This window comes from Hetaerina americana, unplaced genomic scaffold, assembly GCF_022747635.1.
Source record: "Hetaerina americana unplaced genomic scaffold, ioHetAmer1.1.p SCAF_49, whole genome shotgun sequence".
Taxonomy (NCBI): Eukaryota; Metazoa; Arthropoda; class Insecta; order Odonata; family Calopterygidae; genus Hetaerina; species Hetaerina americana.
This window is the reverse complement of record NW_027287084.1, coordinates 874,629-893,788: the sequence shown is the minus strand read 5'-3', so window position 1 is coordinate 893,788 and position 19,160 is coordinate 874,629. Positions and strand designations below refer to the sequence as shown.

The 19,160-nt window shown below is 34.5% G+C and overlaps 1 protein-coding gene across 2 annotated transcripts in view; it reads right to left on the bottom strand.

Annotated features, from left to right (window-relative positions):
• Positions 1–305: 305 nt before the first annotated feature.
• The window catches only part of THADA (Thyroid adenoma-associated protein homolog), a 45,214-nt gene continuing 26,359 nt past the window's right edge, over positions 306–19,160 (bottom strand). For both annotated transcript variants that reach the window (XM_071591557.1, XM_071591558.1), the window contains 10 exons: positions 17,480–17,685; positions 16,319–16,451; positions 13,276–13,536; positions 12,874–13,176; positions 12,409–12,597; positions 10,718–11,089; positions 7,934–8,407; positions 5,986–6,136; positions 2,046–2,440; positions 306–849 (listed from right to left, as the gene is read on the bottom strand). In XM_071591557.1, coding sequence (XP_071447658.1) covers positions 418–849; positions 2,046–2,440; positions 5,986–6,136; positions 7,934–8,407; positions 10,718–11,089; positions 12,409–12,597; positions 12,874–13,176; positions 13,276–13,536; positions 16,319–16,451; positions 17,480–17,685 — 2,916 coding nt within the window. In that variant the 3' untranslated portion in view covers positions 306–417. The remainder of the gene's footprint in view (positions 850–2,045; positions 2,441–5,985; positions 6,137–7,933; positions 8,408–10,717; positions 11,090–12,408; positions 12,598–12,873; positions 13,177–13,275; positions 13,537–16,318; positions 16,452–17,479; positions 17,686–19,160) is intronic.

Here is a 19,160-nt window from a genome sequence, read left to right as displayed (position 1 = left end):
ATTATGTTTTCATATTATAATATCCCACACTTGAGTTTAAAAAAATATAATGGTGACTCAGAGATTAAGAGAAACAGCATTGATCAAGGTTGTATGCGCAATTATATGCATACAAGCTAATGCAGGGATGGACAATGGAAACACTACAATCTCAAATAATTTCCACTCCGTCATAATCTATTAAGTTATTTTGAATTTTGTAATAGTTCCACTATACTCACCCTTAAAACTAACCTAATGCCTCAAATAATGAATACATTTTATTACCTATGTTCGAAGGTAGTCAGTTTTCACCCAGGTAAAAAGTTGATAAGAATTTATTACATGTCAGTAATATAGAAAAAAATTTTGTACAAAAATATCTTACAAGTATACCATTTAGCACATAAGACATTCAATTACTGCAATTAACACAAGTCACCTCTCACAGAGAACAGAAAACCTCAACAGGATTTCAGAATTAGCCAGTCTTTGGAAGAAATTGTCACATAAAATAAGTATTTCATCAGACTTTGTCTTAAGAGATGAAAGAACAAAACCAATTTTGAATGCCTCCTTTTGAATTAAATCATATCCAGGAGTCAAAAATGAATTGAAAATCATTCCATTTGTTTTTTCGCAAGCCTCTATTTTTTTAGTTATTCTCAACACAGCAGCTTTCAGGAAATCCAACACTGATGAAGCTTCAAAATCTTCTAATCCAACCAACAACATCACTGAAGATGGTATAAACGATGTAATATTTAGCAAAGAATCATCCATAATCTCACAAAGAATTTGGGCACAAACTTTAGCCAGAGGCAACCACTCTGCATACAGGTTTACTTCTGCTTTATCAAAAACCCGTTCCTGAAAAAATCCATTTAAAATTACAAATTTCAACCAAATAAAATATGAAAACTTTCATTTGGTTCATTTTCAAAGTACAACTGTCAAAACTGGACATCAATTTGGTACAATTGAATCAATATATACTTTGAAAATAAATATTATTATAAGATCTCATGACAACAAAGAAATTTTATCACTACATTTAGCTACAAAATATCATTACATCAACCAATTGCAATAAGAAAAGCAACCTTTACAGAAAGACCACGCCCCTCAAGTTGAATATGTAGGTGATAAGCACATATTATTATACATGTACTGCCCATTTAGCTTGATGAGTCTAACCAACAAAATCTTAAGATATGTGCAGAGAGTCACATGTCTGAGGTCTCCTTTGATGATAGTCATGATTCATGGCAAGCAAAGACAAAATCGGCCTTAGATGCGTAACTCCTGATAAGGGACCTAAAATTTCAAATTTATACCTCATCATTAATATTATTGGGTTTGCGAAGGACACACTTGACTAACCAGAGCTATATTTTTAGGTCTCACTCACCTTTACATAATATAAAACCCTACATTATAATAAACCCTTCTATTCACATTTCTCACTCCCTTCATTCCATACATGAGTATATTCCTATTCCCACCCTATCTCCCTTGTCTAACATTCTAGTTATTCATATTACAGTTTTCAACCTACCATTGCCCATTAAAATGCCCTGCATCAACTTTTCTAGCCTCTTTTGAATTTCTCCTAACAACCTTCTCTACCCCTCGACATACATTTCCCTTCTTTGTTTGTTTTCCTTTTCCTATTCTTCTCCGAATACAAGTCTCACCTAGGCTTATACTCTTGCCTCAATGGTCAAGCAGTACAAAACTTTCTAAGTTTAACTAGTCTTTTCTTTACCCTCTGAAACAAGATCCTAGACATCAACTCTCTCCTCCTTGTAGTGTGTTATTTGCTAAACACAAATCTTCGTTTAATATCCCTCCTATTTTGACCATTTTCATCCAAAACAATACCTAGATATGCAAATTGCTTCACCTGCTCTACTTTATCCCTTCCTTCTCCTGTTATAATATGATTATGCATTGCCACTAACAAAAGTTATGGTGTAATATGACCCTAGCATTTGAAGCACCTAAAATAAAAACAAATGAAATAATAATAATTAAAAAACTTCATGAAGAATTATTGCAATTACCTCATTTACATTATCCTCTGCTTCCTCACAGCCATCATCCCTCAAGATCAGAACCAGCAAGGTAGTCACACATTCATATTTATCGACAGGGCTCAAAACCCTACTGAAATATAAAACCATGAGTTCCTTTAAGCGTTCAGGAATCATATCACCTGGGTGATCCACTATAGGAACTTTGGGCCCTGTCCAATCACTTTCTAAATGACCAGTTTTTATGGAATTTTTATCTTGATGGTTAGATACAGGGCTGTTTCTTGTTGAGTCAGATAAGGATTTCAGCAGCTCATTAGAAAATGTTAACATTCTGAATATTCTGGCTGCAGTTTCTCTGACACATTCACTATGGTCTCCTAATAAATCCAATGCCACAACCCATGCTCTGCATCGATCCCAAGCTGAAAAATAAAACCATACAATATATATATATATATATATATTTATTTATATATGTAACCCTTACATTACAACTGCAATGTTTCATACCACTATGAAACATCTCCGTTTAGTCATGCTGACCACCCCAACTCAGATTAAGAGTGTGCATATGTGAAGGCATCAATAACTAATGGGAGATAGCAAGAAAACAACAGTAAAGAATCATGTATTTGATTTATTTTATCCCATTAGTGAAATCCACACGAAAATTTGAAAAAAAATTAAACTTAGCATTTGTTAAAAACAATGAAAAATACTCAATAGATTGTGTGGCAGAATATGTTAAAGAGGAATAGGCAAAGAACCTAAAAAAATGCTTCAATGATTTTCCTAGATGACATTCTTTTCCAAGTATTCCAACTAGGAGGCAGCCCACATATAATTTATATGAAGGGCAAACTACTGGTTATCTCATTACTGAGCTAAGCAAGTTGGGATGGCAGGAATACCCAACTAGTCTCAGAATGTTTGAGAGTGGATTTGTGAGAAGCAACAATTTTTTCTAGCTTAACACCATACATATAAATAAAGGAAACGTTATCTCACTGTAAATTGAGACCACAAAAGTATACTTAGCGGATGAAATTCTCATTACTAAACATGTACATAGACCATTCTTTATGAGTTTCACTTGTAGAGTACAAATTTTCGTAAAAATCTCAATGCAATATGCACTTGAAATATCTATTATTATAAGTGGTAGCCTACCAATGAAGGTAGGTTTTAGATGTGATCATGATTGATCATCACTGAATACAAGTTTAGCTTTGTCTAACAATACACACCCTAATACACCACACTAAATTAAAATATTCTTCAACTTTACAAAATTTCTACCTCACTTCATTCTATCCAACATGCCTATTCTTCCTCCCCCTACATTGCCGGCCTAAAATTCTATCCTCTACCCACACAGGCTTCAGAGTTCTATCACCAATCAAAATGCTCAACAGCTACCTTCCCAATCATCTGGATTTCTCCCAACAACCCTTTCCTCACCCACCATGCTAGCACTACTTGTTTTCCTTTTTATTACCTATTCCATCCTTCTCCACACTCAAAAACACCCGATCTACCCATTCCGTTATCACCATAAGCTGCATTGAGCATGTGATTAGTCTCTTTCCTGGTTTTTCCCAGTTTCACACAAAATTTGATGGCCTAGCACTGTTCCAATGAATGGTTCATGACAGAGCGTAACGGGGTCACATTATAGAGGTTTTGCAAACAAATGATTCGCACTCCACAAAGGCTGGGAGCCAACTGCCACAGGCCTTCAGCCTTTCCTGAGACTCCCCTCCCTCGAACCCAGCCAGAGAAACCACCGCCCATCCATCCATCTATCTGAGAAAAAATAAGTCATACTACTTTTGGGACAACCTTGAGCATCATTCTCTTTCTGTATCTACAATTACTGGGCAAGTATCTTTACCATATACATCCTCTGTGTATTTTTCCCATTTCTCTCGAATCTTTCCTTGATCAATAATAATAATTTTCCCACTGTAATTTTAACAGTGCACGGCTTTTCCTTCTCATTTCCTGGGGGTACTTTCACCTTTTTGTACATTTCTCCTCTTCCTTTGTTAAATCTCCATATTTTCGTACTGTGCTTTCCACCACACTTCTTTCATCCAATTAGTTTCCCAACCCATTTTTTTCATTTATCTCTTTGTACTTCCTTTTGCTTAATTCAGTGTTAACAGCCATCCAATTCCTTCCCTCATCTATCTTCGTAATCACCTTGTCAGTAATTCACAGCTTTATTGTCCTTTTCCTATTAACTGTTCCTTGAGTTTAGTGTGTGTCTTTCGATATCCTTTTTTGATGTGCTCCCTATATCCTCTATGGATCCTTGATCATTTTCTTCGCAGTGCCCCTTGGTACTCCATTTTCATTCCAGTTAAAACTTCTACATTCCATTTCCTTTTCTGTTTTATCCTCTTGAATTTAATATTGACTTTAACAGTAATAAATTATGATCTGAATACAAATTCAATCCCAAGAAGCTGCTAATTCATTACACTATTCCTACATCTGTACCTGACCATAATATAATCCAATTATATTCTTCCAGCACCTCTAGGCATTTTTCATGCATATATGCATCTATTGTTATGTTAAAACCTATTGTTCATTACGATAACACCCTGTCTGTTTCCTGCAGAACTCCATTGGTTTCTCCTTACAGTCATTCCTTGTTCCTAAAGCGTGATTCCCAACCTCACCACCATCTCTCCCTTGGCCACCATTGCTTTCCAATCTCCCATCACTATCAAATGTTTCTTTCCTGGAACACCCACCATTATTTCCTCTAATTACTTGGAAATCCTATTTCTTCCTCCATATGTTTAGTTGCATGCATGTAGACCAGAATAATGACCAAGTTCATTGGTTCAGCTTTTACTTCTCCTATTAATATTCTACCATTTACCTACTCTGTGTTTACTATGCCCCCTCCTCCTCTTTTGTTCAATACTACTGCCACCCCTCTTTTCCTCGGCTGTATGTAACTCTACAATTATCTCTGCATTAATTCCTGCTATCTTTCTATCTCACCTCAGAACACCCTCAAACATCCATATTTCCTCATTTCACCTCTCACTCTACATTCTCTGATTTTTCTGACTTCAACATCGTCCTAATTTTTTTAAGTCCCAATTCTAATTGGTTTAGTCTTTTATGTCTCCTCTGCTGTACTGTCAGTTCTGCTTGGCAAGCATTTTGTGTGATGGTAACCCAAAAATCGTTGCCTCACCTGCTGCTGGACATGACACATGGCTCAGCAAGCCAGGTCCTGTAGTTATCAGGACTCATATTGGTATCCATCATAACTTCATGAAATAAATAATTGAAATAGTTCCCCATTGCTTTTCTTCATAGTGTCTTTAACATGACACCATCACTAAAATGGACACCCCACTGAAGTCAGAGGCCTTTGTAGCCAGCTCGTTGAGGAACAGATGCTCCACAGATTACCTTTTGTCTGGCTTCAACCCTTTGACCAAACTGGAATTATTTAACCTACCTTGAACAACTACCATTGTGATCACAACTCTAGGGATCATTAGAATGCACAAGTCCTTTCACTATGTCAAGGCTGTACTCTATTAGGAGTCTATCTACAAGTATACCTTGCATGTGTACATAGTATTATTATAATTTACATTCTACTGGTGAAGGTAGGTTTCGGATGAACACATATTATACAATGAGTATATAGATACATGCCATAATAATTAGATTCCTTAGTTAGTTGCATATTAAGTAGGAATTTTTTTAGGCTTCATAATGTAAATGAAATGATATTTATATGCACAATTTTCAATGTTAGATCTCAGAGGAGCTTAAATTATAGCCTGAGAATCAGCAAGTCTTACGTTTCACTCATGCAATTATGTTGCTAATTGCAGGTACACATTTTTGGATGGCACATAGTACTTTGAAAGAATTGAGAATGAACATTGAGTTTATGGCCTTGATAAACATATAAACTTGGACTTACTTGAGAATGAAAGATTTGGAATACACAAAAGCAAGTGATTGTTCACTAAAGCTTCAGCCACAGCAATTCTGCTGAGCTCACTCTTCTCAGCTGAAGAGAACTCCAAAAGTAAATCACAGTACAAAGAGCCTATTTCTGAGGTTAAACATTCCTGAAAAAAAGGACAACCATTAATATTCTTGCATTATGAAATTAACCTATTCACAGTAAGGTGTTTAGTTTTCATTTTGGTTAACAATTAAAGAGCACCTTTGAAGTAAACAAATTCTAAAGTTCTACTAATAATTATAATACACTCCCTAGATTCAATGACTGTCTCCAAAGTAGTACTGGTACATATAAATAGATATAAAAATTATAATATAAACATAGCCACTGTACCAGCCTTCAAAAAAACCATTGAATTTGTCATGACGAATCAATTGTACATATTTTTGGAATCCAACATGTGAGTCTTAGTTTGTTTAGCTTAGTTTTAAAGAAGACAAATCAACTTTGAATGCTTTGAACAGACTAATTCCTTATGTAACTGATGAATTTTAACAATATAATAAAACAAAGTAAAAAAGTATGATGTGACCTATATAAAGCAATTGATTGGGTCAACCATTATGTTTAGTACAGAAATTATAACACCATTAGATACTTAAGTGAAAAATCTTTAAATCCTATTTCTCTAAAATCATTATCAGTGCGGAAGATGATAACCCGGCTAGCTCCATAGTCTCTAAGGGCATTTAATTTGCATCTCAAGTGTATTCGTCAAACCTTATCCTTTTGATATTATGATTAAGCTTTGCCGCAAAACCGGTCTAATTGCTCTCCAAGCTGCGGAAGCGGCATGACGTGAGTTATTGTAAACCTCTGTGCGCCGAGCATATCATGAAAAAATGGAATTCACGATCGAGCAACGTTACGTGATAACTAGGTTGTGTGCTAAACTGAAAAAATCTCTTGAGGAGACCAATAAAATGATTTGGGGGGCTAATGGGGACTCTGCTCAGTCCTACTCACAAGTTTCGAGTTGGTTAAAGGCCTTCAAGGAGGGCCGGAAAGAGGTTCACGATGAACAACCGTCTGGGCAGCCATCAACCAGCAAAACTGACAACAATGTGGCTCATGTTCGACAATTGTCGGACTCTGACTGCTGATTGAGTATCAAGATGGTTGGCAAAGAACTTAACTAGTCGTCTACTGTTGTGTTTCACATTCTTACAGAAGATTTAGTGATGGGAAAAGTGTGCGCCAAGCTTGTCCCCAAAGTGTTTGCCACAATGCGTTATGAGTCTGCAAGTTCCATGCCAAACACTAGGTGCCAACGCTACCTCAACCCCCCTATAGTCCTGACATCACCCGAGCAGACTGCTTTTTGTTCCCTCGGATTAAGGCAGCCCTGAAAGGAACCCATTTTCTGTCGATAGAGATCTAATCAGCCATAATGAAGACCTTGCGAGAGGTCCCGGAAGATGCCTTCCAGGGTGCATACTGGTCATGGCAGAGTCTCTGGAAAAATGTGTCAAGGCCCAAGGACAGTACTCTGAAGAATTTAAAGTATTTGTGCAAATCTTTTCAATAAATTACATAAAAAAAGCTATTGCATTACTTTAGAAACGCAAAAATTAACAACATGAGAAAACCTATAGAAATCAAAATATATTATGACATTCCCTGTCACTAAATAATTTACATTTCTTATGATCATATTTCAGAGGTCATGGGTCAGACAGTTTTTGCATATCTTCATTGACATATTGCCCAATCTCATTATGGTTTCATTTTATTTCAATGACCAGTCGGAAAAATCCATCTTTTTTCCAATAAGTATGATAAACTACACCATACTATTAGGTGAACGAGAAGAATGTACAATAATAGTGATTAACAGGACAAACAATGCGGTTGAAAATAGCACTCACATTTATGTGTGTAGTATTATAAAAAAACTCACCTTTTTCTCCGAACTAAGTGCTTCATGGACAAATGTAGAAAGACAGAAAAAAGCTGCACGTCCTACATTTTCGGGCTGTGATTGCCAGAGATTCACCAAGTATAAGTATGGGTTTACCTCAATTACAACTGAATCTGAGTTCACTTTCTGCCACTTGATACTCAATGAAGAAACTGCTAGATAGCCTACAACTTTAAGAACTTTTTGCAAGATATGAGAGTCAGAACTGCACAATAAAAAATTCACAGCTGCATATGCTAATCTATGATCCTGAATGAAGTGAGTTCTGTGGATAAGTACTCTATTTAGCCAATCATTAGTCCTAGGCCACTCAAACAATGGAAGGCCATCTTCTTCTTCATTACACTCACATCCTTCTTCTCCAAAGACAGAACTTATAAAACTTAAAGCCACAGTAATACACTCCACACAGCAAGAACTTGTCAAAAAAGAACAGAGAATCTCCACCAGTAACTGAAAAAAAGAATCATCACAATTATCAGTTGACAAAATGCTGTACAGTATTTTTATACTTAAAGATGAACTTAAATTTGACTCTTGATTCACATTTTTTTTGTAATTATTAAATCGACAGATACATTAAACCTTTATTTCCAAATGAAAAATCTGTAACCTTCATTACTACATATGTGCTTTTAATTTAAAAGTGAATATTATTTCTTTACAATTTTAACATCAATAATGAATTCTATAGAAAGCACATTTAATTTAACAATCTATGAAAAACTTTTAAATAATAAGGTAAGTAGCAAGTCAGATAAATAAAGGTTGGCATTGCCATTCCATTCTTATTCATAACTATCCATCCCTACACTGCTATTACATTAAAAAAACCATAAACACAGTAATTAACCCGAAGGTCGGTTTGGTAGGCGATGGTAGAGTTCACCCTGTACTAAGCCCGACGGCACGTGAAATTCACACATCAGGGTAGGGAGGCCAGTTCCTTTCCCTGCGCTGGTTATGGTTATTGTAGATCTGGTACCCTAAAAATCACACACAGGGCTTGGGTTGAGCTGCAGGTGCCCGGGAATCGAACCCAGGACCCTCCGGTCAGTAATCCAACGCTCTACCCCATGAACTACTGCGACCCACTATTCCATTATACTCATTAAAGTTACAGGCACAGGAATCAAATCTTTGTGCAGTATGATGATAATACATTGATAATTTATAATAAAAAAAACATTACATTATTACTTTCAACTATGAATTATGCCACTAATTTTGTCATTGCTAAGTAGTATGTATGTATGCATGTATCTTGCTAAAAGCTGTCAACATCCTCTAAAAATCTATAATTTGAACTTTTCCTCCAATTATCCATAACTGTACAGACTAATTTGTAAGGTTAAGAATGTGTTTCTTAAATGCTTCTAACAACATTCTGTGAGCCTATGTGACAGGAAATGTTAATACTATGGAAATAAATACTTTACCGCTCTTTCAAAAGCAATGTTTGCAGAAAAAGGTTAGCAACTGGTAGAAGTTTCAATCATGAAAATATGAAACTCATTTTCAAGGTTGCAAAGGTGGGCAAACTCAAGGGTATAAATCGAAAAATAATTTCGAAATTTCCATAGCCAGGTGACCTGCAATATAATTGCTACCTTGGGGTGCCACTCTTACTCACATAAGACCATTTTTAGAATATTTATCCCCTACTTTGTAAAAATTAATAAGGTATAAACATACCCACTCTTTCTTGACATCATTCTTAACATCAATCTTTTTCCATAAAAAAAAGCATTTAGATTTGATGGAAGTGTTTTCAACTATGATCACTGATAATTTAAATTGTTTGTACAGTATAGATAGATTAACTTGAAATAAAACTTGCATTATTATTTTACAGGAATTAGAATACATAAAGAGATATGAGACAAACATGTTGAAAGCCCTTTACTTAGTTGTTAAATGCTAAAATAATTCTGAAAAGGCAGTTTCATAGTTGGCATGATGCATTATCCTGTAATCAAGATAATTAATTATAATTTTTTCTTTGATTAATGATGCATGACAAAACAAAAGTGATTTCTTTCAGGAAAATTGAAGGTTAAATTGATGGTGTGCATACTAATACCTGTTACACATGGAAATACATTAATAAAATTAACATTAATAAAACTGTAAATAACATGCTCTCCCCATTGCTTATGTGAAAATGTAGGATGACACAATGAATGCTAATGTGTAGTGATCAATTTCAAACCACATCAATCAGTCCATGTTTGTGACAATCAATCAAGACACCTACACTTACTTTTGTGGAAGTGTTACAATAGAAAGATTTCATACATCTTATATTTCAAATCAAGACTTCACTTACTTTTGTGGAAGTGTTCAAATAAAAATATTTCATATATGCCTACACTTATATTTCAAACAGATGAAATGGAATTTTTCAAAAGATGAATAGTACGTCATGGGGTTTACAGTCATGTCATCCTCCACTCCCATTGATTTGCGCACCAATTGAAGAAATGAGCCTAATTTCTTAATGCATGTGACTAAACAGTGATATTTTCATTTTTATAAACTCCTAAGACCATATCTCTTGGAGGTAATACTGAAAGATACCCTAAGTACATACTGATACACTTAATGTGCCACAGGAATCATAACTACACATTACCATGTACCAAGGTACTTAACTTTGGTTCAAATAATTCATACGAGTTAAAATGATAATATGTGAGCTCTGTATTTTTTATCATTTAAAAGTAAAATATTATAAAATGCTACATAAGTATTATTAATTACCTCAGATGAATGACCAGTAATGACTGCAATTTCCAGAAGAATTTGTGTAGCTCTCTGAACCCAAGTGGTACCTCCTAGATTAAGAAGCTGGCTTGAAATACCCGATGAAGAATTAAACTGTTTGATACAGTTTTGCAGGATGTAAAACACATTATTCCATAAAACTTCAGGGAAAAAAGAGTTGACAGAAGATGATGAGATGAGCAAAAGGTGGCGGAGAACTCTGACATAAGCTTCCTTCACCATGCAGTTGATTTGTGGACCATCAGTCAAAATTTTTACAGAAGGACTGACCCAAAAATCTACACTTTTGCTCAAACATTCTCTGGTTTCCTTTTGGGGATATGGAACCTCCAGCAACAGCATTGATATCTAAAAATTAAAGGAATAAATTATTACCATAACTACATACATTACATGGATAATGGATGTGCCACTCTTCAAATTTATGCACATCTTTAAGCACTTCCCACTAACCACTTGACAGTAAAAAATATATAAATTTCAAATACTGAAGAACAGTTTCATTGTTTTTTGGGTTCCGTGTTTGCAATGCTAACTCATCCCAGAGGCAGCTGTACTGCGACAATATCATGCAGTCAACCTAATAAAATACTTATACATGATAATTCATTCCAGAGAGGCTATTGCACTATATGTACTTGTATGCATGAAAATCAAATAACTTTGCATGATAAATGAAAATCATATCATGATTATATGAAATTCTACTTTTCAAATGGCTTAAAAACGTTGGATACACAATGGGAAAAGTGTACAAAGTTAAAAGAAGATTATGTTGAAAAATTAAAAAAAATTACCCAAAATGTTTTTCTATGTTTTTTTCAGAACTTATTGAATGACCCATGTACTTTGCCATGAAATAAGGACAAGCTTCTGGAAGCTTGAGCCCATCAATGCTAGCAAAATGTAATTAGTGTGAATATGGAGTGAGAGAACTACAAAAGAGCAACAAGGCAGGGGGAGAGAATGCTGGAATACGGCATAGTGGATTTTTGTATGAATCCAACAAATTCAATATGCTTTTGTATCAACTGTCCAATTTATGAGAAACTTTTACATCACTCTGATCTGCTCACAATTTTTTCAAGTCAAGAGCTTGAAGATAGCTGAATAGCAGAAATAAACGGAGAAAGGAGCAGCACGTAAGCCTTACTCTTCCAACCTTTCCAGCCTAGTCAGCTGATTAAATTATTTTACATAATGGAATTTTATGGAATTGTTAGGGGCTAATTAGTCGATTTTCAACACTTGGATCCATCTCTAAAGCATCCATGCCTCACTATTCTGGCCAAATTACAGCCCATTCTCTTTCAAAAGTAAGTGACGGTTGACTGACAACAATAGTATCCCTAAACATGAGCGGAGTCTTGTGATATAAGGATCCTTCACCACACACAATATTTTAAAAAGATCAATGTAAGAAATGAAAATTAATCAAGATAAGAAAAACAAATATAATAATATCCTTCAAAAGTAGAAAGGCTAAGCTAAACATTAAGTTATGAGAGCATAAATTAAATAGGTAAAACAGCACATATTAAAACATTATTTTGGAAGGAAATAGATATGTTACTGAGGATACAAGAAGAATTACATTGATGAAAATATTAATTAAAAGAATGAAATTTCCAGCCAGAACCTAAGAGCATAGATTTAGAATACTCTACCTGTAAAAGTACTCCATGAAGATAGTTTTGGTCCACTTCGATGCTAACTACCTCATTGAATGCTTCATTCAGATGAGTGATATAAACATTGGAAGCAATCAATGGTACTATGGCTCTAGCTGTAAGCTCACGTATTTTATAAATCTTGCTTTTCAAGCAAAACTTTAGAGGAGGAATAAATGCTGAGAGCTTAAAAACAGAAAGAGAGAAATTTTAGCAGGCAAAAAATCCATTGTAGAGAAAATAAAAATTGACAAATTGTATTTTAAAATTATATTTAAGGTTGGAATAAATCAACAGATATAAGCACCTCAGAAATGAAGGGGAGGGAGGTGCATGGCTATTCTAAAGAACTAAGAAAAATCAATAAGAAACGTTTTCCCTTGCCCTTTCCTCAGATAAAAATAACATGAACCTGTATCATGATATATATGTACTCACAATTATTCATACAGAAGTATATACCTGCATGTTAGAGTCAGTTCCTTCCAATGATGATGGGTATAGGCGAGACAACAAGACAAGCAATGGAAAGAGACTAGGATGAATGCATGGTGTTAACTGCTGGTCACATGAAAAATCTCCAGACGGTGCAGCAACTGAGGCCACCTTTAACTCTTCAAGAATAAAATCATATAGAAGCGGAAAGCGTTCAAAGAAAACACGGCCTGTCATTCTATTTCTCCTATGCATATCTTCACGTGAGTGTTTCACACCAAATATTCTTATAATCAATGCACCAAATAGTAACGTGGCTGAGTTCCGTTCCTGAAAATAATAAATATTTAAGTTTCCCATGAAAACACCATATAATTATTTCTCTATGTAATACAAAGCACTTCAAAATTTGCAAAGATATATACATACAGCCCATGTATGTCCTTTGAAGCCCTTGATGGCTGCCATGATTCCACGAGCTATGTATGGTATAACATACTCTCCAAGTAATGTATGACGGAACAGTGCCCGAAGTATATTCATTGCATGGGTACGTGATTCAACTTCATCAACTTCTTCATTTTTCTCATCACTTACAGTTTCAGTTTTTTCCAACAAACCCAAGAGAATGTCCATTGATTCTTTCAAGGAGGTGGGTTGTCTAACATTAATCTCTGTGGTCACCAGTGCCTGACAAAGATAAAAATGTTGGAATATGATAAACAGTGTCAGTTTAGTAGGAGAAAACTAACTTCTAAGGAGCCAGGCTGCAAGAAGTATGAGAAGCAAGGAATGAAAAATTGAAATATTCAATAGGGTATGATCAAGTAAAAATTATAAAACAAGTTCAATTTTCACCAATCACTCATTGATATTTGTGATCAGTGGTGCATATATTTTGCAGTTTAAACCTACATTGGGGATGTATACAAAAAATTACATATAGTAGCAACCAGCAATAGCTTTTTAATATAGTGGTAAGAATAATGCAATGAGACAGATTTTAATGCATAATCATATCATGACACTATAAATATTTCTATGAGAATAGATATAAAAAAGTATTCTTTACAAACAAAGAATGAACATATGAATCAATTAATACAAAATTTCACTCAAGCCTATTTATCTAATACCTATGTACATTTTAAAAATTTCCCTTGAACCATAAAGCTTTAAAAAACAAACTGTCTTTAATATCTTTCATGTGATGCAGATACATTTAGATATCACTCTTGACCTACTCCAGAATACTCAGGCTCCTTCAAAGCCCTGATGGGAACTCAATTCCTAAGCTATGACTTCTTGTGACTCAAAAATAGAATCCCACTATGCTCTATCTCCTTTATTCCACATGGCAATGACCAACACTTACATAAGTATGTATGTAAAAAATATAGAACTACAAGGCAAGCTGATGGTAAATCACATTCTTACCTCAATTAAAGACAGGGTAAAAAGTATTTAATAATACTTTCACAAACAAAAACATTCATTTTCAATTATAATTTATGAAAACTTTTCAAGAGCCCCCTTTAAAGGACCATTTAACTCGGTGCCTTACACATTTAAATTAGGTGCATTGAATAAGACCCATCTGAGTAGCCAATACTTGGTTGTTAGAGCCCAATTTCTTCTAGAAAAAGTGATAACTTAGATATTATTATTTTTTCATTAACATTTAAAAAATATGCCGGTACATTCAGTAGGACCTCTTTGAATTATGATCAGGATATTTTTATTTCCCTTAGTGATTGACATCTCATACGCTATTAATATATAAGGAAACTTAAATTAACAGTATAGTAACCTCTCATTGAACATGCTATTATTTGAATGTAATAGTTCAATATAATTCTACCCACTGAGCCAAAAATTTACGGATTATTTTCAGAAGTTCATATAAGGCTGTAGACCGTAGAATGACAATTATTTCACTATTTCCGCAGGACAATCGATCCAGTCTCAGAAGCCTGGCTTCTCTGTCCAAGCATAATTGACATAAGTGCTCAGGACTGGGCACACTCACTGAACTAGACCCAACCTTCATGCTCTTTTACCCTCCACTCACGCCCTATTCACCTGCCAGCAGGGTAGTCTCTTAAAAAGGAAAGTGGAAATCCCAAATTTTTCCTGGAATATTTTTAATTTTCCTGAATTTGAGGGATCTCATAAAATGCAGGGAGAGTGATCCAAAACCTCATGAATAAAAAGAATATGAGATTTAACAACACCACTTATTAATTCATTCACCACGTGGTCAGTTACTGAATACAGGAGATCCCAAAATGTGAACAAGACTAGAATCATTTTCTTATTTCCCCGACTGCTACATAAGCTCTTGCATTTGGGAGGAATTTATGGTCCGAGGCTCTCAAATAGAGAATCAGAAAGAAAGGAGACCTAATTTTTATCATTACTATTCAAAATGGTACATTCAAAATGATAAGAGGCACCCAAAATATGAATTCAGTTTGTTGATTGGCATTTTTAAAATTTAATTTCCTTGGCTCTAATCAAAAAACTGTAGACTTGCAGGAGCTATCCTTCCCTGCCCACCAGTGATTGGATTTTATGGTTCAAGTTTCCTATTAAGGGGAAATTGATGGCATGAGAAAAGTATGGCAGGTGAGGTAAAGGACAGAATGAAACTGAAAAGAACTGATTTGATCTAAATCCAATGAACCCTCCTTTACTGCTATTCTCCTGAAATGCTTGTAAACGTTTAAGAAAATGAGTTCACCAATGAATACTAATTTTTACATTTAATATAGTATTCCCTTTATTATTCAAATGAATCAATGGCAATTAATCAATATGACTATGGTCATCAATATAAATGTCATTACTCTTCGTTCTCTTCGATAATATCTATCAACAGTGTCTTTTGAAAGTGATGTTGCTGTGATTTACTCATGATTTGGATCTTACTACTTGTTGAAGCTACATTGAGTGGTGTGAGGAGCAGTCAGCTCAGCTAGGGAAGAGAAGTAATGTAGACTGCCCCTTAGGTAGAGCACAGCACAGAAGGAAAGTGACTGGAAAATTTAAATTCAACATCACAAATTCCTGTGTTCATATAGAAATAGCCATGTTTTTCCTAGATTTTTTCCAAGTGCCTTAATTCATGGGATTTCCCTACACTTCTTGGATGGGTGGACAACATGTGCCAGGGGCTATGGAGGCCTTAACTTGGTGAAAGTCCATCTAAGGCGTGGAAAGATATTACAACTAAATAAAACTTAACAGTTTATTTTTGGGCAAATTCAGCGTGTTTCAATATTTGAAGCTTATAATTGAGGGTTACAATTGATGATGATGATCAAACATTAGCACACATGTTAAACCAAAAAATAAAAAAGTTTACAAGGTTGCAATATCTCTCCACACTGAAAAGCAATAGATAAACAAATAATAAATACATTTTCAAAAGTATATTCTTAATTATAGACACTGAACATTAGATTCTTACCTGGACTATGAAAGGAACTCCAGCACTTCTCCTGGTTGCACACAACTTGCTCGATTTCTTCCCTTTTATTATTGCATTTAATATATCTTTCAACCATACCTTAGGAAGACTACTAAGAATTCCAGCTGGGTGCCTAAAAATGAAATGAGTTTTTTATTCCAGAGAGGAATGTATCTAATGGGCCTGGAAATAAAATCACTGCCCCGAATAAAATGATTTGAAGATCTCTTTCCTTAGATATTCAACAAATTCAGGCGAGATGCAGTGGAAGTTCATCATCATGAGAAAAACAAAATATGCACTTTTACACTTCTCTTTCTTTGTGATTTCTCTAATTAGCTGAGGCAGTAACTAAGAAAATTATCTCAACCTTTTTTATTTGAGTACTTTAGTACACAAAAACAATGTTTAACTTGAGAATATCATATTTTTTCTATGATTTAAAATATAATAATGAATCTGAAGTATTTCATTTTACTATGTTAGAACATCTTTCAAATGTGAAGTTTTCCGGAACAATTTAAGGGTGCTCCCAAGAATTTAAATACACATGTATCTTAAATTTATGGTAGCTCCTTTCATTTCCAAACACCACTACTAAAGAAAAAGAGGAATTAAAGGCTCACCGCAGTGTTGAGCTTGAGTTGAAAAAGTTGAGGAAATGTCAAGGGATACTATGAATGACTCACCAACACAAAGATGAAAGTGCTTTTTACACAAAATATTTCAAGTATTTATCATGAAGAAATAAAGCAGAGTTAAATAATTGTCTAATTTTTAACTATAGGAAAATATGAGTGATATTCTATCATTGAAGTATTCCCAGAATGCAAAATTCTACCTCATAGTAGTAGAAGTTTGTATGGGAGGCGACCGATAGCTAAGGTCATTTGCACCATTAGGGATGGATGGGAAAGGAAGGTTGAAGAGAAACCTGGCATTGGGATTAGCCTTCTCTTATCGAAAGGTGCCAAGGGATCCACAGTTTAATCCCCCATCCAACAGATGTCATACTCACTCAAAGTGCTCTCCACAAAGCACCTCAAGGAGGGATTGGGATACCACTGAAAAAAATATTTGTCTCCAAGATTTGAACCTGGGCCCTCTTGGTGGGAAGCCTGTAAGTTAGCCACTGCACCATCTTGATAACGTGAAACTCACCTCCATAATTTTTTGCAGAGTTGACAGAAACCAACATAAGCCTGCTCAAATGCACCTCTGTGCTTTGTCTCCGACAATAACTTGGTAAAATACTCGCCAATCCTTAAAACCAAATCTTCACTAAGTAAATAACATTCTTCGTCATTGCCTAGTATTTTTTTCTGAATTGGAGCTTGATAAGATACTTCCCCAAGGAAAAGTGATACCTAAAACATAAAAATGGGAAACAATTTTGAGTTTTATGTTTTTTAATATTTATTTTTATAATGCTTTGAGTTTTTCAATTGTGGAATAAAATATGGAAATTAATTTTATCAAGAAGGTCATTTTTTACATTCACATATTTGAATACACCAATATGGTACAACAAACCTAATTTTATGCTTTCGCAACTAAAAAAATGATAAGTCAACTACTTAGCCATGTGGTGGTTGTTTGTTACATGTGCATATTGCAAAATTGGTACTGTGAAGATCAGCAATCATCATGGGATTCAAAAGGATGAAAGGTTGATACTAGATTCAATTAAATACTATCTCATAGGATGACTGTGTGGCTTAGTCCTCACAACAGCATCACTGCTCTCTCAGCTTGCAGACACAATATTTAAAATTCAAAAGCGAGCCGTACGCCTAATTGTCAAAGCAGAGCATAATGCTCCTTGTCGTCCATTATTCCATAAATTAAACATTTTACCTTTGCCATGTATTTATATTTATGTATTACTAGTGTAAACTTTTGTAAACCTTTCAATGTATGACACAAATTGTGGTATTCACCACTATGGGACCAGGTCTAAAAATGATCTGCACCGAACTTACGTAAGAACTAGAACCACCGCACTAGGCCCTAAATCTATGGGTCTCCTTATGTTTAATAAGCTAAATGAGGACCTGAAATCCAGCACAAACATTTGTCTATTTAAAAGGAAATTGAGAGCTTTTCTTCAAAGGAATTTGTTCTATTCTATTAGGAATTTCATGGAACATGAAACTTAGAATAGGTATATGTATTACATTGTGTATTATTGTATATATTATTGTATTAATACAATATGTATCACAATGTAAGCATAAATTGTATGTCAAATAAAGTACGTGAATTACCTATAATTATATTTAATTATCATATGTGATATCTAATGCCTTGATGTGTCTTGACGTGCCTTGTTATATTTAATATAATATGTCATTTTAATGCCTTAACGTGTCTTGATGTGCCTAGTCATATTTAAAGCCTTGACGTGTCCTATACTATGTGTACAATTTGTTTGTATGATGCAGTCTCTGGACAAATAAACTTATTATTATTATTATTAGGTGTGACATAAGAATATGAATGTGTAAAGATGCACATAGCTCATACTGTTGATGAATGAACCCATGAAAGATTTTACAATTTGCAAAACCTAAATCTAAACAATTTTGAGATGCAGGCTTTTAAAAATACCTTTGTAGAAGAGATACACAGAGATATACTGCAATTGAAAATGAGCATTGGAGTTTTAATAGAATATTAGGAAGAAATATCTTCCATAGGTCATTCTAACTAGAAAATGTTTATAAGATGATAACAAATATGTATTGCACAAGTTCAGTGACAATATTAACCATTTTGTTAATTCAAAAAGAATTATATTTTATTATGTTAGACCATAAGTTTCGTCTAATACTTGAAAGAA